The 25,607-nt window shown below is 43.4% G+C and overlaps 1 protein-coding gene across 1 annotated transcript in view; it reads right to left on the reverse strand.

Moving 5' to 3' along the window:
* The window catches only part of ACVR1C (activin A receptor type 1C), a 55,067-nt gene extending 30,104 nt beyond the window's left edge, over positions 1-24,963 (reverse strand). Inside the window, exons 1-2 of the mRNA XM_024114774.3 lie at positions 24,370-24,963; positions 5,622-5,852 (exon numbers count right to left, since the gene is read on the reverse strand). Coding sequence (XP_023970542.3) covers positions 5,622-5,852; positions 24,370-24,739 — 601 coding nt within the window. The 5' untranslated portion in view covers positions 24,740-24,963. The remainder of the gene's footprint in view (positions 1-5,621; positions 5,853-24,369) is intronic.
* Positions 24,964-25,607: the final 644 nt, after the last annotated feature.

Here is a 25,607-nt window from a genome sequence, read left to right on the forward strand (position 1 = left end):
GTCACAGATTTGTGCAGGAAACACTAGAATTAGAAACATTAAGCAGAAGCAAAAAACTCCAAGCAATATAAAAACCTAGACAATACTGACCAATGCAAATTAATTTTGCACTCTATTAACATTAACCCAGGGCAAATTTTATAAAGGGATATAAATCAAGTCACTGCCAGGAGCTGTTATTTTGTCAAAATTTAGCTATCCAGACTGTGTTCGTGTTTGCATATTTTTATTGTCGCGCCTTTCCACTTCCTCAGATGCAAAATAAGAAATATTAGTCTTGGCTCATGCAAGAAAATCAAGTTGTCTGTCTCAGCCAAAAGGAGGGAAAACAATGAGAGAATTGACAGAAAGATTCTGTTGTTGAACAGTACATGCTGCCATTTATGCTTTTACTAAGGAAATTCATGAACAGACAAATTGCACAAAGTAAACAAACTGCCTTCTGGTAAGAATCCCTCATGACACCTCTGTCAACAGTTAACACAAACTTTTAAAAAAGCCACTTTTGACATATGCAGAACATGAGCTTTTACTTTAGGAAGTAAGGCATACCCAGATTATCAGTCAAAACTTGTTCTTCCTACTGAACTAATCTTACATTTGTGGGCAACGTTTATACATTTCTTGTGCTCTGCTTTAAAAATGTTTGTATAATGAGAATTTGTTCACCCCCATCCACCTTGATCTGAAAACATACCCATCTATGTGTTTGTGAATTTGCATGGTTACAAGCAGGACTATAATTTCAAAGAACACATTTTAAGTTTTCAATAAAGTGTAATTAAGCATGAAATTGTGCACACAAATATTTGCATGCAGTAAATGCCAAATGCCAATGGAAATAAGGTCTTGTGGATGCACAAGCTGGGCACTAAATCACGCTGGCAAACCATTAAACTATCCCCAGTTTTTTTTTTTTTTATTTTAACACTGTGTTCATAATTTCACAGTGATGACAGATTGATCACTAACACGTGCCTGCTCCTGATGGTGCTCTCATTTGCACTAATGCAAACAGCTTCTTTTCCCCCCTCATTTAATCAATGGCCTTCATAGTCAAAAAGAAAATTAGTAGCAGACAATGGCCAATTCCTATTGATGCTGTGACCAAAATGTTAATTGTCTTCAAATATATTAACTTCTCACCAAACTCCCTTTAAACCTCTCACAAGTATTTGTAAATTTTCAGCCCAAATGTTTTGCAACAACTTGTTCCTCAGAGTTAAAGTTCTACTCTTTCAGCAGTGTAGGTTCTGCTGTGCTCATGGGAGTAAAGACCAGTAATGTTTATTTTAGTCATGGAGGCAAAACAGATATTGCTTTGCATTCAGAGGTCTGCAGATCTGCTGAGTAAGAAGAAGCTAATTTACACAGTAACTGCCAGAGGTCTCAATGTGCCATAATGGCAGCTGGAAATAGCCAAGATTCAGGGAAACTCCAGCAACATCCTTCCCCTGGACACACTCATATCAGCTGCAGGAACATGGTTGGCACATATCCTGGCTCTTAGACAAGCCTGGGAGCTTAAATTTGTAACTTTGTTAGACACTAAAAACCATGGTCTTAATAAAGATACAGGTTTAATGACTTATTATAACAATTTGAAACCCACTAACCCCCGCCCTTTTTGTCCTATGACTACAGGGATGTTAATGGGCCACTTCACCTTGAATGGTCCCTTAGGATATGCCTACACAGCAAAGAAAAACCTGCAGCTGGCCTGTGCCAGCAGACAAAGGCTCATAGCGCTTGGACTGTGGAGCTGTCCTGAGTCCAGAAGCCTACACAGCAAAGAAATAGCCCCACTGTATGAGCCCTGCAAGGCAAAGTCGGCTGGCACAGGCCAGCTGTGGGTTTTTCTTTGCTGTGTGGACATACCCTTAGAATACATGCTAACTACTTATGCTAAACTATCTGCTTGATCTTGTATTTAGCTGTGACACTCTACGAACCGTTCCCAGACCTGAGAAAGAACTCAGCTCGAAAGTTTGTCTCTCTCACCAACAAAAGTTGGTCCAATGAGAGATATTGCCTCACCCACCTTGTGTCTCTGATATTTCCAGGGACAGACACACCAGCGTCGGGGACACTTTGCACCAGAAATATAGGGCAAAGCAGCCCTAAGGAATCCAGAGTTTGGGGCCTACAAATCCAGTAATTTCCAAGAAACCTGCCTTCACTTGGACCTAGGCAATGTTTGTCCTGTAATATGAATAATATGTAAAAGGACTGTCAGAAAAGATTAGCAATCAAGTAACCTTTGCACTTCTGCAGTTCCATCTAGCATGAACTCTCCCAAATGTGTAGGGCAAAGGGCTCAGTTTTTAGCCCAAGCAGATTACCCTCACTGCTAACAGTAATAGGAAACCAAATGTTTTGCAACTACCCGTTCAAATGTTGGAAAGACACAAAGCTATAGAAAGCACATCTATGAATAGATTGTTAAATTTGTTCCATTTTTCCAATAGCTGCACATTTTATTAAATCAAGAGTATTTTGATTCACTGTGCTGTGTATTGTATGTATGTAGTAAAGCTGCTGACCAGAACATAATTACTACTAGTATCTGTCTGCAAGTGTCAACTGAAAAGGATCATTCCTGCAACATGTCAGTATTTAAGGGTTGTAAATGTTTATGTAAATTTAAGTAGATTTATCTCAGACTACCAAGAAGGAATATACTCTTCCTTCCAGATGTTCTAATTTGAGTGATTGACTGGGAGCTGAGAAAAGTATACCCATATATCATTTTCCCTCTTGCAGTCAGTCAGTCTCACCTTCCTCTCCCAAGTCTTTTTCCTTCTATCAGCTCCAAGTGAGAGTTCTCCCCCTAAACTACTGGGTAAAACAGCACCTCCCTCTTGCAAGCTTCCTGCTTCTCTCCAGAATTTTCTGCAGAATCCTGCCCCATCTTTCTCTCTTCTGCAGGTGCAAACTTCTGCAACAGCATCTGCTTTCATTGTTCTGTGCCCAGACCTTGTCTCTTGGGAGAACTAGACGAAATGGAGAAAACATTCTATACAAGACATCCCCAAACATATGGACTACAGCTATGAGCCAGAAAGATGGTGGAGGTGGGGAAAGCAGAGGAATAAATGCTGGGGTGGAAAAGGCAAGAGGTCAGATTTGCTTATTATATCCTCACACATCTTTTTGTAAGAAAACCATGAAATACTCCCACTCACCTCAAGTCTGTCCAAAATACTGCTGTGAAAGTTACCACACACATCCCTTTTGATTCTGCATCTGCCTCATCTTACTGAATCAAATTCAAGCTCCTCATCCTCACTTAGAAGGCCTTGCCTCTGGTCTCATTTCTGAGTGTCCCACTTTCTCCCAACATTTCTCCTCTTACTACTCCCATCTTTGTCACACACTTTCATCTTTGTCTTTCTATTATGTTGCTCCCTATACATGGAGTTCCCATTTCTCATTTACCAAGTTTCCCCTGACACCCATCTTACTTCCTTCATACTACATCTTTAACCCAGAGCTTTCAGGAATCTTTCCCCCTTTGTTCATGTCATCGGTAATTCCTCCTTCCTCTGGCTTCCCTGAACTGCTGTCCCCTATCTCATTTTTGTAATCCACCATAAATCTTCGGAGCAATAGACATATATAACTTGCTGAGTAAAGTGCTGTGTAACATCACAATATAAATGACTAATTATAATACAGACTATGAATATGTTAACTTCTTGTATAAAAATAACAGGCTTTACAAATAAATGCTATACCACCTGAAAGGTTATTGGAATAGGAATGGATTGACTAAAAACTGCTGAAGGGGAAAAGTGCAATGTTTTTCTGTAACTAAATCCCAAATGGAAAAAGCACCAAATAATCTTTTCACTGTTACAACTTTTGAGAACGCCAGACTCAAAATACGGCACCAACTTTATGGTATAGAGTTCCTAGAAGAGTAAACCCTTTTCTCACACTTGGCAAGGTTCAATGACACACCAATAGAACACTGGCAGCTGTTACAATCCTTTTGCAGAATTTGAAAACTCAAGATTTACAAACAATTTTGCTGATGCTATAGAAAGAAACGATTTTACTCTCATATGCTACACTATGTACTGAACAGTGAGGTCTTAGAATGTAAGGTTATCCCAGTGTCCCAAATAAACATGATACTCAAGACTGGCCCTGAATTGTACAGAAAGCAATACTACATACTTTCTTTCTCCCATCTTTGTCCTTCTGATCTTTATATTAACAGACTCCAATATGAGCTTTACTAATTTCTCAAGCCACATATATCAAAAATGACATGCCACTTAAAATTACAGGACTCTAGAAGTAACTAGTCAAAATGAGGAGAAAGATGTTACAAGTCATGACAGCTGCCCGTACCAATGGTTAGAATAAAAAAAACAAATGCAGATATCCCCCTGCTCACAGGTGGGAGGGGAGTTTCAGTCACAGAATTAACAACTAGCAAGATAAAAATGGGTGTGTAATTATCCCCCTAATTGGAAGTGTACAAACGTTTTCCAACCTCTCTATCCGGTTTGCATATCCAAGACATTTAATTCCAGACCTCAACCTTTAAATATTTGTATGTCCAGTTTAGACTATAAAATCCTTGGGGGCAGGAACTTGGTCTTACCATTTATTTGTAAAGCATCATCACCTGTGACACTATCAAATGAAATAATTTCTGCAGGGCCCATTCCCTTGGCAAAACACACACACAGCTCTCTGTGACCAAGCAATCTTTAATTCACAGCCAAAATGTATGTTTCTTCGCTGCTGATACACAGTACGTCTCCATTATAGTGGTTACAATTTTGTGAAAGGTCTAAATAGGACACCAGGAAATCAGTTTGAAGTCTAAACTAAGGCTAGGTCCACACTACCCGCCTGATTCGGCGGGTAGAGATCGATCTTCTGGGATCCATTTATCGCGTCTCATCTGGACGCGATAAATCGATCCCAGAAGCAGTCCCCCGTCGACTGCAGAACTCCTGCTCGCCGAGAGGAGGAAGCGCTGTCGACGGGGGAGCTTGCCTGCGCCGTGTGGACCCGCAGTAAGTAAACTTAGTTCAATCTAGGAAACGTCGACTTCAGCTACGCTATTCCCCACCCCAGTGTGGACCAACCCTAAGATACTCCATTAGAAAGATTTTTTAAGTAATCAAATTTCTTTTACTTCCTTCACCAACATTCCACTGTCAGCTGTGCACACACCTTCCACTGACTACAGTGAGAGCTATACGAGTGTCCAAGGGAAGAATGTGGACCTATGGATGGATCTAGACTGTTCTCAGTGGTAGCAGATGACAGAACAAGGAGTAACGGTCTCAAGTTGCAGTGGGGGAGGTTTCGGTTGGATATTAGGAAACACTATTTCACTAGGAGGGTGGTGAAGCACTGGAATGGGTTACCTAGGGAGGTGGTGGAATCTCCTTCCTTACAGGTTTTTAAGGTCAGGCTTGAAAAAGCCCTGGCTGGGATGATTTAATTGGGGATTGGTCCTGCTTTGAGAAGGGGTTTGGACTAAATGACCTCCTGAGGTCCCTTCCAACCCTGATATTCTATGATTCAAAACTGCAATATATCTTTGCTCCTGTCATGATAATTCAAACACAGCCTAATCGTGAGATACTGCTTACCTATAGGCAGGTGGAGTGTTATATTGTTGCAGAAGTCAGTGTAGCAGCATTCTGTTTTTGTAATGTTTTTAGAACTGTGACAGAAGACTTGAGCATTCAGTTCTGGTAGGGATACACATGACTTTGTCACCTCTTCTTTGCCATTAGTTAGCATGACTGAAGCCCAACATGCTCCTTCAGTTTGGCAGGTGAAGTTTGTATGCTCACACAACTGGCACACACATTTCAGACCTGAAAAATATTTTTAAAGGTATTATTTTTCACTAAAAACAATAAAACTTCATAACATACTATGTACATTTATTTAGTAATTCAGAGTAAGGAAGATTGTCTTTTGTTTAGATAAGGAGACTGGGAGTCAAGACTCCTGAATTCTATTCTCAGTTGTGCTATGGATTCATTGCAATACTTCTGCCAAGTCTTCTAAGCCATCACACAGCAGAAGACGTAAGCACATGTTTAGCTTTATACATGTGCCTAACTACACTCACATTGAGCAAGGTACTTAAGTGTGTGCATAGATGACTGGTGCCTCCCCATATTGGGGGGCACAAGCTAAAGGGGAGGACACGTGACCGCCCCACCCCCAGCCTGGGGCCTCCACATTCTCCCTGCCCCACATTACCTGGTTGGGGGTGGGGGTGGGGGGAAGAGGGAAGGGGCTCTGTCCTCCCACTACGCTGGCTCCCCCATGGCATGTTCAGCTGCTCTCCTTGGCAGCCGGGCCCAGGCAGGGAGCAGGATGGAACTCCTCTCAGTTGCTGCCCTGTGCGGCATAGCTCCCTGGGAGAAAGCCTGGCTGGGGAGGGGCAGCAGCAGCTTCTCACTCTCTGCCGGGGCTCAGCTTCTGGGGACGGGCTGAGCATGCCAGGGGGAACAGGAGGCTCTGATTCACTTAGCCGCTGTCCCCAGAAGCTGAGCCTGGGCAGGAGGCAGCCCACAGCAGCCAGACACTCTCCCAGGCAGCCACTGCGCTGCACCAGACAGTGTCCCAGCAGCCAGAAGAGGCACTGGCCCCACCTCTTCCACTCTGGCTCTGGTCCCACCTCTTCCCCTCCCCGCCCAGGCTGGCTGCTTGACCCTGCATGTCTCCTCCCCTGAGCGTGTGCCTAACTTTAAGCAGGTGAGTAATCTCACTGACATGCTGTAGTGCTTTCATGGACACAGCATGTATGTGCCATAATACATCCGTAACGCCAACAGACCCCAGTCATTGTCGGCCAGGATCAAACCTGGGACCTTTGGAGCTTAATGCATGCATCTCTACTGCATGAGCTAAAAGACATGTCTCTTAGCCAAGACTGTAGCAGGCTCAATCAATGTCTAGGTGCCACTAAAGGGGGACAGAGTGCCACACCAAGCAGGCATGGGTTACATGTCCAACTGCAAAATGATTATGACATACCTACCTTGCTGGGGTATTGAAAGGCTTAAATTAATTTCTGTAAAAATAAATCTTTGATACTGTGAATGGAGGTTTTATAATAGTACACTACTTTAAAGAAAAAAGTTTACATGTCCATCCCTGTAGACCAAATACAAGTAATAGATGCATTTGCTGCCTTTTACCTCAGGCCCAGGCATTTACAGGAATAATTCTGCCCCCAAATCAAGCTGTCATATGTGCATTAAGGTTTTGCTTGTTTTAAAGAATGCCTAATAATTAAAGATCACAGTATGCAATTAAATATGAATTAATTAATGAAGACTATATTTTTCAAGCTCTATTGAAAAGAAAAAATGTCATGGTCACGCTGAGTACATACTGTCAGTTTTAATGGTAGTTTCTCCATGACATTGGTCTTACCAAGAGAAGGAAATAGTTTCTACCCTCCTCTCTCTTCTTTTCAACAAGGGGTACGGCTATTATTCTGACATGTAAAGTCAGACATGTAAGTCTTTACAAGCCCATGGAACAGGTGGTGTCATAATACCCCAAGATTGGACCCAATGTCAAAAAGAGTCAAAAACCTTCCCTTACTTCATCTGCCATGTATCTCCAACATTTTATGACAGTTTGGTCCAGTACATATTTAAGCAACTCTTTTAAACGGACAGTTTTGGTATTGAACCCCTATTTTCTAAAAGCATACCCAATTTTCATTCGTGATTAGAACCAATTATTGCTTATTAATCATGAACAATACAAGCAAACACCATTTATCAAATGGAAACTAGTCCAACTTTTTAGTATTAGAGCTGCAAAAATAATTCAGAGTGACTAATGTACTCAAGCTCTGCCTGTTTTTGAGAGCAGAATGAAACTGATCAATTCTTCAAATTCACAAATTTCTTAAAGAAAACTTTCCCATATGAATTAGCTTGCAAATACTTGATATTCAAACTCACAAAGATGCTGTATTGTTGGTTATATAAATCATATGGTATAGTTTCCATTTCCTAATTAGACATAACTAACCAACTCAGTGTGTAAAATTTCACACATCACAATCAAATGTACAATTTGAAGTTTGCTTTCTTCTACATATTGACATTTGAGCTTAAAATTTCCTTTTTCTCTGGCAGTCTGTCTAATAAAGCTCTGCAGCTCACGTTTGTAGAAGATAAATATGACAGGCATGAATTAAACAGATTTTTTTTTTTAATTTGAAAAAGTATTTGCAAAAAAACTAATATTATTCACTCAGCTCTGCTATTTATACCATTTTATACTTGAGTCCTGCTGAAAAGACCAGCAGGAGTAAGGAGAAAAGACATCCTAAGTTGCACAATGGGCAAATGAGAAAGACAGGAAAGTGCATCTGTGCTTATATGAAAATCTCCTTTCTTTAAATAATAAGGTCCACAGGGCCATTACATTGAGCTCTTCAGCTTGCTTGTAGCTTGGGGACAGAACCAGACCTGGCACTGGCTGAAGAGGAGTGCCCTGCACCCTGAAGTTCCCTCCAACTGAGTATTTTCACAGCCAGGATAATTCAATTTTACTTTCCTGAATTACAGATTGTGTTAAATATATACAAGCACAATAATTTCTCCTACTGCAGAGCATAGGAAACTAACCCTAACAAACAATCCCAAATCTTTGGATGTCAATTTCCTTCTCTACTCTGGATGATCCATTGTCTCCAGGGTGGACCAAATCTGTGGACCTTATTACTTGAAGAAAAGAAAATTTCAGGCAAGCACATAAATTTTCCGATTCTTCATTGTGCTAAGGTCGACAGATCATTACAGTGGAATTTACACAGTAGAGTGCCTTCAGGGTGGGAAGCAAGATTAGCCTTTAAATATAAACATAAAAAATGAGGTATAAATATATATCCTCCATCTTCCTCTGGGCACCAAGGCACTGAGAAGACTTCTGCCAAAAATGGCATTGACTAAAGACTGGATGACCAAAATGCAGAATAGATTAATTTATGTATTGGTAGCCATGTGGCCACCTAGCAGATCTCAATATAGGAGACATGACTACTCTGCTCTGAGATTGACTGGACTTTGAGATGCTTCAGAGAAGGAAGAATATTTCTGAATTTATTTTGGGAATGCATGTTCCAAGTTGTGAGGACTACTTCTGTGAATAAAAAGTGCAATGCTAGCTCTCATCTGAGAAAGCGCCCAACTTCAGAAACTTGCCTTATTGGAGACAGTAGCTATCAGGTCATCTATTTCAATGGAGAGGAAATATAATGACACCTCCTGCAGGGGTTCAATCTGGGTAGTGCTCTAAGGAGTAGAATGAAGAGCATGACCTTGGAACTATCACCTTATGTGTCTAGAATAATGGTTGTTGCCCAAAGCAAGCATCTAATGTTAGCATTTGTACTAAAATTCTTTTTGTCAAACATGCCGATATTAACCACAGAGACTTGACCTTTTGGCTTGGGCATCCTTATGGAAGTGCACTGGTTGTTAAGATATGCACTTTGTACCACAAGAACAATACGTTATGTTTACTGACTTCCTTTTAGGGAATATGAGAATGAATCACTTCATCCATGTGTCCATTTTGAACCTCTCTGGAGGATTGGTTTTTGTAATAGCGGGCCTCTGAAAGAAGGAGACCTCAGAAGGTCCAGGGCTAAATTAATCAGACCTGAGAGCCATTGCCTTTTCAGCCAGAAAGAGTACCACTATTTCTCTCTCTCTTATCTTTTGTATGGTCCTGGGGAGGACTGAAAAGGTGGGAAAGACATACAGCAGAGACGTTGCCCATCTTTGCAAGAGATCATTCACCACATCACATCCCAGATCTCGACACATGGAGAAGCCACAGGGCTTTTTACTGCTGTGTCAAAAAACAGAAAGTCAAATCACTAGCCCATCAAATGGACTTACAATGAGTGAAGATAGTTCGGAGTAGAGATTCCATTCTGCTTAATTCAACATTTACCAGGTAGGTCTTGGTGTTCATCTCCTCCTCTATGGGCACTACACATAGAGATAGCAACCTTTGCTGTACTCAGGGCAAGAGAAGTTGATTTTTCTCAGTGATAGGGTTATTCTTATTTTGTTTATGAAAACTCCATCAGACACACTGATGGCACAATCAGAACAAGTCTGTTAAACAGGGAAGGAACAATGCACCGAGACATCAATGAATCATTAGGTTAGGGTGGATACTGTGCTCTTTCTGACATCATTTCCTGGATTGAACTGGGACTCGAATGAGCCCCCTCCACTATCCCCAGTTGACATCTAACATAAGATTAGAAAGAAAAGCCTCCTTTAGCAACTGATTCAGATGGAGCCCTGCTCTGTTTATTCCTAATTCTCTGAAGCTAAAAATAGGATGGGAACATGTTGTATTGCTCTAATCTGAAGTAGATGATGGATGGTTTCGTTCATGTCCCGGCATTTTCATGGTTGCATGATACTGGGAATGGGACAAAGCTGCTCCTGTGATTCTTGCACAGTTCCCTTTCTGGACAATGTCCAGTTTCCTCCTTTTGACCAAAGACCTGGCACCAGCTGGGGTCTGACTCCAAATGCAGCTGGTTGGAAATCATACAGATAGTTCTGAGGGCAGCTACAGATCTTGCCTGAGCACTTGTTCTAGCTACTACTTGCAAAGTGGTATTTTCTACTGCCATACTTCAGGTACTGCTTCAGTCTGCTATCTGACCAGAGATATGCAGGAAATTGTTTTCTTATCCTGCAAAAATTTCCAAGATTCCCATTCCGCAGAGACAAACCAGAGACTTTCCAAAATGTTTCGCAAAAAATCAGAGAGACTCACCCCAGAATAGCCAATAGCCTGTGGTTAGGGCACATACATAGGATGTGGGAGATGCAAGTTAATAACGCTGCTCTGAATTAGGCAGACTTGTCTTCTGACTTGCCCTGCCTCCATTTTCCCCACACTGGTTCCTAGTCCCAGCCACTCCCCTTCTATTCCCCCCATCTGATCTCAACATTCTTACCCCAGCCAATTGGATCCCAAGTTCTCCTCCCCGACTTATTTTCCTCACTGGCTCCTGTCCCAGTCTCTGCACCAGCTTCTAGTTCAAATATCTTTGCCAACCAGTTCCTTCCCTCCCTTCCCTATCCAACTCCCTGTTCCAGCCTCCCCTACATCTCAGCTCCCCTACACCTCACCTCTCCTCCAGTACCCAGTCCGAGTCTGTTTCCACAGTCAGTCCCAGTTTCTCTCCACCCTCTCTCCTATCCCAGGTTCATCACACTTCTTGTCCAAATTTCCTTTTCCTCTCCCACAGTCCAAGTTTTGTGCTGAATTCATTCCAATCAGACATCTTTCTCCTCTATGCTGCCCGTAGGCCAGCAGGGGGGTCATAGAGATCACAGGAGAGAAAGGAACCCTGCCCCAACTCAGCCCAGAGTATCTGGGAGCAGCCATTACAGGGAAAGTCTGGGTTCACCTGTGAAGCCCTGACCTGGAGGAAGTATGTTCAGTCTCTCTCTGGGGATGGTGCATGTCCAATCATACGTAGGAGCTGTGAGGTGAAGCACAACCAGAGAGGATGGAAGCTTCAGAGATTTTAGCTGATGAAATCAAAGATGTCTCTACTGAGCATGCGCAAACTGTGATTTTTCATAACTTGGGCAGATTTTTAGGGAGATGGCAAAAGATACATCCCTGACACAAAGGCCACCTTCTGCCAAATTTTAGGCCCCTGCTCCAAATCACGGGGGTGCTAATGCTGTTCAAAGAAAGGGTTGCATTTTTTAACATGGGCAAAATAACATATGCTTCCCTAGCCTTGTTCTCAAAACAGCCAAACAATTTGAACTAAAATTTAAAAAATAAAAATAATTAAAAGAAAATTCTATACCCACAGAGACTGAGGCATGCTGGCATCCACATTTTCATCCCAAATAGTTAGTTTGGCAAAATTATAAGCAATTGAAAACAGGGACTTATAATGATAAGTGCCAGGCAACCTTAATAACAGGCAGTGCAGCAGTCCCACCTTGGCCTATAATAATAATTCAATAGAATTACTAAAGGCCAGTAGCCCATAACATCTAAAATTATGGAAGAAAGGTCAATTCAGCTGACACCACTGTAAAGCCAAAAAACCAATTTCAACATCTTCCTGTTCAGGGAAGGGGAAAAAATATCTGTGTTCTTGGTAGAAAACAAGATTCTAGTCTGTAGCTCATCCTTCACCACCCACCTCCCTTCTTAAAGGGCTAGGGGGATGTTTTTGTTTTATACCACAATTAATGTTAGTTTTTGCTTTGTCTTCTAGTCACAGGATTGTTGACTAGAATTTCACAAAATGCCCAGATACCAAGTTGACACTTGTCATGGATACTAAGGGCTGAAATTCTGGTCTCCCATGCAACGAAACCAAACTAAATGACTCTAGGAGAGGGTGAATTAAATCCTGCCATCCAGGTTAGGGGCAGGGGGAAGACATTTACGTGGCCAGGCTTTAACTATTACTAGAGCCAGCTATTACTACAGCAATTGTGACCTGTACTGATTCACGAGACCTACTTGATATGTTCCAATCACTCCTCCAGTTCACCCATGACTCCCGGCATCCTTCTATGCCTGCAGAGAAAGATCTCGCTGAATTCAGTTCTATAATACATTGGGGATACAGAGTCCACTTGCATGGTGTCCACATTACCAGGACCCCCATGCTGCATGAAGCAGGGTATGAATGAGCTCTCCTCCAACATCTAGTGATGCACTGGAGAAAAGAGACTTCAGGAATATAGATATGCCTACTCTGCCTAGGTATGCAGCATGATGGAACTGCTTTCCCAAAATGATCAATTTTGGCTGGCTTTAGTTTACAAATCACTCTATGATTCGAATGTAGGGGGTAATGAAATGTTATCCTTATTGTATGAGTAAAGGGTAGCAGAACTCTGCCAAGGCCTGTCCTGATTGAGGTCACCCTAAACTTAGCCTCACTTGCTAAGCGGGGGACAGGGATGCCAAATTCCAGTGAAGATGAGGGAGTATGGGGACAGGTGTTCCTACCTGGTGCTGTGGACTCTGGCTAAAGAGTCCTAGACACCATTTGACCTTCTCCTCTCCAGCGTTTAAAGGTAGAGCAGATTAGACTCAATTGATAGTCACTGTTTCTGTTCAGTGATTACCAGAGCTGAAATCCCTGATAAGCAGGTCTAGGGGCTATGCCTTAGACCTGCTGTAGGATAGGGGTGGAATGAAAGACAATGCAGAGGCAGTACTGGCAGTGAGGTTCCCTGCTACACAGTGAAATCACTAAAGACCTGAGTTAAGTGGCGGAACCTCAGAATACGCACGCACAAGTGGCAGTGAGTGTCCAACAGCAGCAAGCAAGCAAGCAAGCAGCAGCTGACCAAAACAGCAGAGGCAGTGGCAAACAGCAATTGCAGAGGCATTCAGCGATCACTGAGACATTGCTCAATGCCCACCCCACCCCTTTCTGAGTTGGGAGGTCAACTCCTATGAACACACCTCTGAACTCTGGGTGAAACCAAGGACAGCCAACTGTGAGAAGGGTGCACTGGAGGGAGAGGGGAGTGATGTGTTAAAGGGATATTCATTTGTCAGACTCTCCCACCGCAAGGTGGGAAATTGAGGCAAAGGACACTGCCCAATGCACTGCAGGGTCGAGTTTTTGCTTATGATTGCATGCTTTTGAATGTGGTAGTAGTGTTTTCCCTTTCCCTTCTAATAAAAGTTCCCTTTTGTTCTACACAGGCTAGTGCCTGTGGGGGGAGGTGGTGATAAATTTTCCCAGATTACTGGGTTGGGGCTCAAGCCAGTTCTGTTCTGTATTATTAAGAGGAACCCCTACATCAGGGGTAGGCAATCTATGGCACGCGTGCCAAAGGCGGCACGCGAGCTGATTTAGGGGCACTCACACTGCCTGGGTCCTGGCCACAGTCCGGGGGGGCTCTGCATTTTAATTTAATTTTAAATGAAGCTTCTTAAACATTTTAAAAACCTTATTTACTTTACATACAACAATAGTTTAGTTATATATTGTAGACTTATAGAAAGAGACCTTCTAAAAAGGTTAAAATGTATTACTGGCATGCGAAACCTTAAATTAGACTGAATAAATGAAGACTTGTCACACCACTTCTGAAAGGTTGCCAATCCCTGCCCTACATATTAAACCCAGCCCTGTTGCTGCCAACTCCACCTGGCAGAAGGGTTACATACAGAACCACAACAATTCTGCTACAGTTTGTATCTCCTACTTCCACAGAGAGGCTGGGGAATTTTCAACACACATTTTCTTTAAAAATTCTGGGGATGAGGAAGAAAGGAGAGAGAAGAGTTGTCTTCAAAATGGTTTGAACACGATGAAATACATCTTGCTTATTTCCTCACTGCTAGCATCAGCTATAGCTAGCAAACCCTGCACAATCATCCCAAGAAGAGCCCAAACGAATGCATAGCATTCCCCTACCCTACAACACAACTGCTTTCCCATAGATACTGATATGCACGTTGATGATGGTGCACTGATGGAGATGTAAGCAAAAGAACTTTCACAACATTAGAACCAATTTAGCAAAATAAAATTCTTGTGAATTGGAAAAAGACAAAATAATCCAAAGGGGGAAAATTGTGTATTTAAGCTTTGATAGAAAAGATTATGAATTAGTAATGGAAAGTGAGAAAGAAAGCAAAACAATGTGTCCTTAAAACTTTACATTCTCTTGTTCTTGGGAAATTAGGAGAAAAGTGACAAGACTGAAATATGTCCTCAAGCAGCTATGTTTGGCATCCAGTCCTGGTTGCCCAATTCCTTAAGGATGCAATTCTCTAGCAGCACTTATCTACCAAGCCCTACACCTTTATGCAAATAAGGAAGTGCAGCTGTCATATAACGTGCCTGTGCATCCCCCTATACACCACATGCAGATTGGTACTATGGCCCAGCAAAGTCTGGTGGACAAGGCCACCATGGGGAGCCGGCTAGAGAAGCATAACATCATTAATTACTCTCTGAAGGACAACATTTTGTAGTCATTAAATATTTGTTCTTCGGAACAGAATTACTAATTTTATGCTTCTGGTTCATCGAGGCTAAAAGGACACCACCAACTTGAACTCTAGTTAATTTAGAAAAAAAAATAGTAGTTCATATACACATCATCAGCTTCTCGATACCTCAGCCATTTTTTGCAGTTTTACAATAGCATTTTTTTTATTAGAAATTGTGTTTCTTCTAGATTGCTCTGTGAAAGACCCACACAAACAATGGAGAAAACTGAGTACAGACCTACACAGGATAAACAGGGAAATTCAATACACACAAAATTCTGTCACATGCAAAAAATGAACAAAAATAGAGAAAAAGCTCTCTAATCTTTCAGGTATAGAACTATTGGGGGAACTTTTAACAATAGCAGGGAAATATTTTCAGATAGAAGTATGACCTTTAAGGCAATTGTGTCCCTTTAATTTCAATGGGAGTTGAGGGCACGCAACCATTTGTAAGCAAGACACTGCTCTGGCTAAAGGAAAAGATGATTCCCCCTTCAAAATAGCAAGTAATCTTCACAGTTTACATACACAAAAACAATTATTTTTTCTTTTAGGCTTCAGTGTGACCAATGGTAATGGTGGGAATAACATGTAAATGGTGGGAATAACATAGCCTAGTGAAATGAACACATACACATGGGCATAGCCAACTGCGGGTAGGGGACTAAGCCCCTCACCTCCACCCACCAGGAAAAAAAACAAAACTAGGGATCACATAAATTAAGGAAGAAAACACTGAACTTGGAACAGAAGCTCATTTATCTCACCTTATCACAAATGGAAACATTTAATCATGGTACAAAATGACTAAAAGTGATATTCAGCAATTATTTTTAGCCCTAACTCCCTCAAATAAAAAGTTGTCCATGCTCCTGCATATAGTAGAAAGATCTAAACTAACAATTAGTTTATTAATTCAAAGGAAAGCACAAATGGATAATACATTTTTAAGCACTCTTCAGTTTTACCAGTAACAATTCAGATCCATTAAACACGATATACAATACTCCCGTGGGAATTCTGCACCAAAAAAATAAAAATTCTGCGCACAATATTTTAAAATTCTGCAAAATTCTACATATTTTATTTGTCAAAACAACACAATATAATCACACCATTTTCAATTATTTGCTGACAAGTATTTTGAAATAAATAACCAAAGTAATTGAAAATGGTGTGATTATATTGTTATTGTGTTTCTATGTTATTTTGACAATTAAAATATGCAGAACTTTGCAGAATTTTTTAATTTTTTGGTGCAGTATTCCCTCAAGAGTACCAGGGTTCTGTGTGGCACAATATGGGTGTGGGCAGCTCGGTGGGGAGTCTGGGTGCAGGGAGAATGGGTCTCTACAGGGCAGTCAAGGAGAAGGTAGTTAAGGTTCGGGGGAGGCTGGGGCAGGCTTGGTAGGTTGGGGGGGTCAGGGTGCAGCTGGTTAGGGCTCAGTTGGGTGGGGGGTTCCTAATGCAGGGGGATGAGGCTTGGCGGGGTGGGAGTTTGGAGGACTCAGTGGGGGGTGCAGGGAGCTCCTGATACAGGGGATGAGGCTCAGCAGGTAGGGCTTTAGGGGGCAGGGGTCACTGTACAGGGAGTTGCTCCCCCTATCCACCCAACCCCCATGCATCCAGACCCCTCCCCCCCAAGCCTCACCCGCCCCCACACCCAAGCCTCCCCGACACTGTGCAGAGCTTCCTGCAGCCAGGGGAAGTTTCTGGGGCTTGATCTGTATAACCCTGCGCAGATACAAAAATGTGGATCTGCATCTGATCTGCATCCACCAGGCTCAACCTACAATCCGACCCGCGATCCACTAGCCATCTTTTACATGTATCCGCACCCACAGCAGCAAGCTGTATCACAAGGGAGAGGAGGGGGGGATCAGGGGTGGGGTCTTGCAGGGAAGAGGCAGTATAAGAGTGGGGACTGGGGGAAAGGGGCAGTGCAGGGGCGGAAGAAGGGGCCACACAGAGGGAGGGGCTGGGGGAGAAGAGGCGGCACGGCATGTGCTACTCCCAGGGGCTCATGAGCGACAGCACATGGCAGCAGCAGTGCGTGTTGCATCACAGTGGGGCAGAGGGATGGGACCCTGGGGCCCCACCTGCTCCAATCCCCATGGCTGGGGGCAGGGCTCGGGACTGGGAGTGTGGCCAGTGCTGCCAGGCCATGGTGGGGATGCTGGCGCTGCCCGAGTGGCCCGAGCTACTGGACAGGAAGCAGCGCGGCGAGCAGGTGCTGGACTGCCCCAATTCCAAACTTCCACCCAGCCCCAGCCAGCAGCTGCTGCCACCAGCCCCAAGCACACTGTGCCCCCCAGGCTGCCAGAGCCAGACACCACAGGCCAGGCACCACCAGTGTAGAGCCCTGCATGGATGTATCTGCATCTGATCCACTATCTGCAAAAATGATCTGCCGATATATGTCTGCAGATGCGGATACGCACGGATATGAAGCAGATATCTGCAGATTGGCAGGGCTCTATTGATCTGACCCAGCCTTGGCTACTCCGTGTAGGGAAGGGGAACTCCGTCTCCGTCCTCCCACCCCCCATACTCAGCTGGGACTAACATCCTTGGGCTGCCAGGGCATCCCCTGACCCCCCACCCTCCAGTGATTTACCACTAGCCCCAGCTGCCTGAACAGACATATCTGAGCTGCCAGGGAGGGGTGAGTGAGTACTGGTGCAGATTCTCTTTACTTCCCACAGAAACCATTTTCTGCAAGGAAGCAAAGAAAATCTGCAGGGGAGGGGGGAAGCATTTTTCTGCTGTGCTACAATGGTGCAGAATTTCCCCAGGGCCAACCCAGATAAGTGAACAATAGATGGAAGATCTGATGATTTGGGACTGGGGAGGGCGGGGGGGAGTTTAAAAATTTAAAAGAAACACTTAAATGCCACAAGTATATAGGACAACGCCAACAAGAAAAAGAAAAAAAAAGCAAGAGTACATTTAGCATACACTGGCTAACAGTCTACCGCAAACTGGAAAAAGAAATTAAAAACTGAGGGAATAAGCAAACTCAGTATCATTTATGAACCATAGGGGGTTTTGCACTTCACCGCCAAGCCATTTTCACTGTAAAGATACAGATTACCAAGGTATTAGCATTAGGATTATGATTTAAAGGAAGGTTATCTGTAATACCCAATAGCTTCAGGGCAGTAGAGTGCATCACAATAAAATTGAAATTGGGTTACAAATTAAGTGTTTATTTTGTATTATTGTAATCAGAATCTCTGTCCTTAATCCTGATGAGAGGAAAAGATAAATCCTGATAAAATGTTTCTATTTGGAATAACTTCATTTACTGTGCACTTAAACTTTTACTGTCACAGTTGTTCATAACTATTTAAAAGAAAAAACGAACCACATTTTACCCCAAAATGAAGCGAGATTTTGGTCTCATTTAGCACAACTGCCTGGATTTCCTGTTTACGGTTACTTAGGTCATAGTAAACTCAAGCATGCCTTATAGAGCTTCCAGTGCACAGACATGGCAACATTACTTCATGAGATGGTGAATTTTGCCAACTGCACTGGCTGGCATGTGGTGTGTATACATAGCTCTGCTTCCTCCCCGACCCAATTTAGGGCACCATGAGCTCTAGCAGGAGTAGGGAGTGATTAGTCCCTCACCCACTAACTGTAGACCTTTACTCAGATAGAGAAGCATCTTATTGCCGTCTGTAACAGGGTGTAGCAGTGCCCCCTTTGCTCCTGCCTCTGCTCTGTTCCAAAAGTCACTCGGAGACTTTCTAGCTCAACAATCACCGGTGCAGTTTATTTACAGGGTGCAATCCCACCACTTTCTCACCATCTACAGCTTGGGGGTTTGAGCCTTAAGGGCTTCTCAATCTCTGCAACCAGTAGGGAAGAGCTACCCCCTCTCCTTCCACTCTCTGGCTTCCCCCCTACTTCCTTCCTCTGGGCTTGGATATAGCCCCCAGCTAATTAGGCTGGCAGCTGTTTCCCCTTCACCAATCAGGCACAAGTTTCTCTAGCCAGCCCAATTTACCTCTCTTAATTGGAGCTGGCATGACAGAGGTCTGGCTCAGGACTCCCAGCCCAGCACCCTGTCACACTTCCCTATCACTGCACACGTGCAGAAGGACCAGGCAGAATGTGACTCTTATCAAATAACTATACAAAAGATAAGATGTCAAATAAAAAATTGCAAAACTGGGCATTCCAGTCAAAAACTAGACACCTGGCAACCCTAATACAGGGGTAAACATGTGAAATGTAACGGCCTATGACTAGATCCAGTCAAACTAGATGATCTTATGGTCCCTCCTGACCTTAAAACTCTATATATCCATGAAACGAGAGCTACTGAAGGGAAGAAGAGAAGAGACATTATAATGGAGAATTATAACAAGATGCTGCCAGGTAAGCAGCTAAATTTTATTGATTCAATAAAATTTAAAATGGCTTATATAAAAAGGTATGTGAAATAGTCTCAATGAGAGATGAATACATTCAATATTTGAGTTCTTTTGTATTAATTTAAAAATTTGAAAATAAAAATACCTGTGCCATATTCATTGTATTTTAATTTTAAATGGGCTACTTTCCATCGCAAGAATGCTGTTTTGTGAGAAGAAAAAGTGTTAGCTAGTTTGTCAAATGTAACATAAAAGCAAAATATGAAGGCCCCAAGATAGCCTGAAATGAATCAGCAAAAAATGCTGTGGAGAATTTTCCAATGTTTTTGTGCACTTCTAGGTTATACACTTCAAAAGTGAGTGCATGGAGGAATTGACCAGGAGAAGACTATTATGCTAGACTCAAGTATTAAAGTTCATTGACAGGACAGCTCCAGCCCTTCTTTTAGAAGTTCCAACGCTGTCCTCAGAGTCTGGTGTCTCCGGACTTGTCTGCACTGACACGCTAAATCAGCACGGCTGAAATCAATGTAGTGGCATCAATTTAGCAGATCTGGTGAAGATGCAGTAAGTCGATGGCAGAGCACTCTCCCATCAACTTCAGTACTTCACCTCCCTGAGAAGTGGGAGCTAAGTCGGTAGGAGAGCCGACATAGCGCGGTGTAGACACCGCATTAGGGCAATATAAGCTACATCGCTTAGTGGGGTGATTTTTTCACACCCCTTAGCGACGTAACTTACATCAACTTAAGCAGCAGTGTAGACCAGGCCTCAGTGTTGTATCAAGGAACTCGGAGGCTAATGATACATCTTTGCAGTCTCTCTCACAAGAACATTGGAATTGACCTGCAAGAACACCAAATGGCCTTGTGGCCTCCAATATTGAGCTCTTCAAGAGGTTTCAAAGAAACAAAAAACTGTTCTTCCAAGCTGTCAATAAAAATATTTAACATCAATGTTAGCAGTAGAGCTACTTCAGATACTTATTGTTAACATCTACTCCAAAGTCAGACTTGGCAGCCATTTATTCCTATTTTGATTCCGAACATTTAAACAGGTTTTTATTCCACGACAGGTCTACCTCTTACACTCTAGTACTAAGGCTATGTCTACACTGCAGATCTTACAGTGGCACAGTTGTTGTACTGCTGCAGCTTCACCACTGTAAGGTCTCCCACGTAGCCGCTCTATGCCAATGGGAGAGAGCTGGTATATGGGTACAAAGGTGCGTTACAGTACTATAGCTCATTCCTCTTTCCATTCTATCTTCTCAACTATTTTCTTACTGATGTAAGGCTCAACTCTCGATAGTCCCTGGCTCATCTTAGCTTTTTATTAATTATCTATTATTATTATTAATGATTAAGATTGGCACTATACTGACCACTTTTAAGGCCCTCAAGGTAGTAGCTGATTTTAATAGTAAATTACATTGTGTGAATAGCTCAGCTACTTGGTTCTTTAGTTTCTTTCCTTCTCTCTAAGTACATAAAGAGAAGGACAGGAAAAATTATATGGGTGTGTATGTATGTGTATATATATATATATATATATACACACACACATATATATATACACACACACACACACACACACACACACTATATTTGTGCATATATATACACACACACATATATATATACACACACACACACACACACACACACACACACTATATTTGTGCATATACCATATATAAAAAAGCACAATACAAGTTAGAAATTACTAATTGTGCAAGTTAATTAACAAACTGAATGAAAGGTTCAGTCACACACTGTACATACATTCACCAGTCTGTTCATCAAATTATACAATATTTTCTCCTTGATTAACATTTAAAGTTTGTATTTTATCATTCAACTTCTTGGTAACACTCTGTGCAGAACACAAGGAGTATGACGGAGAATTCAGCCTCAAGATTCTCTGTGTTTGTAGCTCACTATGACTGCAATCTTGTGGCATAGAAAGATTGTCATGTGATAATGCTTCAACATAGCTACTTCTTTCATAACGAACAGATTTTCTCTTTTGGTATTTTGACATGTCTCTTATTTGACTATTCTCAACAGCAGCTTATCTTACCTCTGGTCCTCTCACACAGAAAGCCAATAACATAGCTATTCTGAAGAAAAAGCTATTTTAGATCATTACTGTGCACCAGATTCCAGCTGTGTAAATTGACCAACTGAAGAGCTGCTCCTGTATGTTTGTTTTACACTCAGACCTTCTCATATACACACAGAAAATGACATCCACAGAAACACACATACCTTTCATAACATCTACAGGGATGATCTTGTGGTTTTCACATTTTATTATTAATTCCCATAAAGAAAAAAACCATTAAAAAAACAATGTGTCTTAAGGAAAGCATGTGTAATGCTGACAGACCCTGGGCATCGGTGGTGGGATTGAACCTGGCACCTCTGGAGCTTAATGCATGAGCCTTTACCACATGAGCTAAAAGCTGACGGGCTGTTAGCTAAGGCTGTAGAGCAGACTCATTTTATTTCTCTCGCTAAATGCCACCAGATGGGACAGAACACCATACCCAAGAGGTGTGTAGGTTACACATACACTTACAAACTCTTAGAATACAGGAAAATCTGGTTAAGGTACCACTTTTTAATAAAATACATTATATTCACTTCTATAATTAAGTCCCGTACACTGTCAACATGTAGTGTATGAATTATATTACAGTACATGCCTCAAAAACAACAAGGAATCCGGTGGCACCTTAAAGACTAACAGATTTATTTGGGCATAAGCTTTCGTGGGTAAAAAAAACCCCACTTCTTCAGATGCATAGAGTGAAAATTACAGATGCAGGCATTATATAATAACACATGAAGAGAAGGGAGTTACATCACAGGTGGAGAACCAGTGTTGACAGGGCCAATTTGATCAGGGTGGATGTAGTCCACTCCCAATAATGATGCATGTCTCAGACACTCTATAAACCCCAAATATTAACAGGTAGCTGACTTTGATTTTATGTACACATATTGGGCCCAATCCTGCAATAGGCTGGGTACCCCCCACTCCCACCGAAATAAATATTGACAATCCAAAGGTTGCTGAAAGAAGACCAAAGAGAGTCTGGAAAGGCTAATTTATGAGGAGAGACTAAGCATCTATTCAGGTTGTGAAGGAAGAGGGGAAGGTAGCTAACCATTTCTAACATTTTAAAGTATCTACCATGGATGGAGAAGATTTATAGGAAGTTGGCAATGAGTGGGTACAAGAAGGAGTGATTGGATGAAATGTAAGAAAGGAGAATGTAGATGAATATCAGAAAAAAATATATAATAGATGCCCTCAGTGCTCCCTTCAGTGTCACCATCTGAGGGGGATCTAAAACAGGGCCAGCCTGAGGTGGGAGGTACACAGAGAGGATGGGGGAAGGTTCATCAGGTCAGCAGCATGCTTCATGCATTATTCTTCCTGATCCCGTAGGGTATGACTACCCTACATATAGGAGTGAGCCTCCCAGCCTGGGTAGGACAGACTTGTGCTAGCTCTGCCAGAGCTAAAATGTTTGTGGGCATTAAAAATAGCAGTGGGGATGTTCTGGCTCCAGTGGAGAGGGGCTAGCCACCCAAGCTCAGACCCTGGGGTCGGTTGGCTGAGCTGGAGAGCTCAGGCTGCCACTGGAGCCACAACATCCACATGGCCATTTTTAGTGTGTTAGCTCAAGCCCCATTAGCATGAGTGTCTACCTGGGCTGGGAGACTGGCTGTCAGTACAGTGTAGTGTACAACTGAGGTGAATGGAAAGAGAAAACCAGCTTTTGTAACTGATGGCACTATATTTTTCTATGTGCTTAAATAAAAAACATACGAAATATTTCTAGAGAACAGATTGGGCCCCAACCTGCATTTGTCTTGTACCCAAACCTCTCTCTAAAGTCAATAGGAACTCTGGGCTCACATAGAATAGATGATTAGGCTCTTTGTGCATGTCTGCTACAATTTGCACTGCAATACAAAAGTTATTTAGATATATTTTTCTCCACTATAAGTAATTGCACTAATCCACATTTGAAAGAATGAGAAAAACTGATAAACACTGGAAACAGTATGCACAAATTCTCAAAAGTGACTACTAAATTGAATACTCAAACTTGAAAATTATAAAAGAGGTCTGATTTTTCCCTTAGTGCTGAGTTTGAATAACAGGCTTCTTCAAGATGTCTCAGGTTGGGCACCCAAAAATCCCTAGTAACTTTTGAAACATTGTGCCGTAATATACATACACAGACACTCCCACCTGTGCCATCTTGCAACCTTACCTCTAAAGTATCCCAAATGAGTGCACACCTACGACTTGCAAACTTGTGATGTCCTGAAGTTCACAGCGCGGGGCCACAGACAAACACACACAAAACTCTGATCGCCAGGACAAGCAATTCGCTTCAAGTCCCCTTTTGAAAATCGGGGCGCACTGGCAGTGCCTTGGCATGTGCAAATCCCTGCACACAAGGCAATAGTTCTGGAAGCCACAGGGCGCAAACTTCTCAGTTACCAGAACAGTTCTGGACTGAACCCGTCAGTTTAATAGCTTTGGACTCGTTATTCCAAATCCTAACCGACCTAGCTGTGGTGCGCACACACGTCGATAATGATAATAATGAAATGCATTAAGCTTCTTATCTGCCCGCGAAACACTAGGGGCTGGCCAGCTGTCAGCGCGGCACGGGCAGGGCTCGGAGCTGGCGGGGAACGCACCAGGACCAGGGCGGGTTTGTCACTCCCAGGTAGCGGATACATCGGCGCGAGCCGTGCGCGCGTGCAGAGCGAGTCTTCGGAGCGAGCCCGCGCGCCCCTGCCCGCCCAGCGGAGCGAAGTTCGGAGGGCGCGCGAGCGCGCACCCAGCCGCCGAGCGGGGACAGGACCATCCCGGTTCCCGCCCCGTCCAAGTCCTCACGTACCTGAGCAGAGCGAGGCGGCGGCGGACAGGAGCAGCAGCGCCCGCCGCATGGCCGCGGTGCGGGGCTGAGGGCGGCGCAGGGGCTCCGCAGCGGCCAGGTGCAGCGGGGCTCCTCGCGGTGTCTGCCCCCCTGCTCCCAGCTGTGCGCCTAGCGCTCCTCGGGCACCACTGGCCGCGACAGCCTGAGCCGGGGGAGGGCTTCCCCGCCAGCTCCTCCCCGCCCCAGACACACCTGCCCGCCCAGCCTGCCCCCGCTTACAGCGGGCTGGGCTACGTGGTAAGGTGCTTGTCACCACACTGCCAGCACGAGAGGGGTGGGAGGGCGTCCCCAGGAGCGTCCTGTCCCACAGCCCGGGCCGCAGGGAGAGCATCTGCTACACCGGCTTGCGGGGGTTGAATAGTCCGCTCAGATTTAGTCTTTCTTGCAGCTCGGCTTGATTGTTGTAGAGGTAGGTGGGTGAGACCATTGCCCCGCAGACAGTTATCGTTCAGCACGTGTGGTTAGCCCGCAGGTACTCTGCTCTCGTTCGCTAGCAGGCGTTACTAGTCTGTTACGAGGGGAAATGCCCCTACCCCTTTTAAACAACTCTAGTACTGGTTCTCGGCTTTGCAGCGTGATCTTCGACCCTCATAAGAATCTAGGGGCTGGGCTTCGAAAAACCAGCAAGAGCTCGTGGTTTAACAGCCCCTTTCCTAAGTTGTAAAATTATATATATCCCTCCCCCCTAGCTCAGTGGTTTGAGCATTGGCCTGCTAAACCCAGGATTGTGAGTTCAATCCTTGAGGGGGCCACTTAAGGATCTAGGGCAAAAATAAAGATTCATATGCTTCTTCACGTTTTAGGGCAACAAAAATGATTAGGGGTGTGGAGTACATGACTTATGAGGAGAGGCTGAGGGAACTGGGATTGTTTGGTCTCCAGAAGAGAAGAATGAGGGTGGGATTTGATAGCAGCCCTGCCTGAAGGGGGTTCCAAAAAGGATGGAGCTCCGCTGTTCTCAGTGGTAGCACATGACAGAACAAGGAGTAACGGTCTCAAGTTGCAGTGGGGGAGGTTTCGGTTGGATATTAGGAAAAACTTTTTCAGTAGGAGGGTGGTGAAGCACTGGAATGGGTTACCTAGGGAGGTGGTGGAGTCTCCTTCCTTGGAGGTTTTTAAGGCCTGGCTTGACAAAGCCCTGGCTGGGATGATTTAGTTGGGAATTGGTCCTGCTTTGAGCAGGGGGTTGGACTAGATGA

The sequence above is a fragment of the Chrysemys picta genome, chromosome 11 (genome assembly GCF_011386835.1).
Source record: "Chrysemys picta bellii isolate R12L10 chromosome 11, ASM1138683v2, whole genome shotgun sequence".
Lineage (NCBI taxonomy): Eukaryota > Metazoa > Chordata > Testudines > Emydidae > Chrysemys > Chrysemys picta.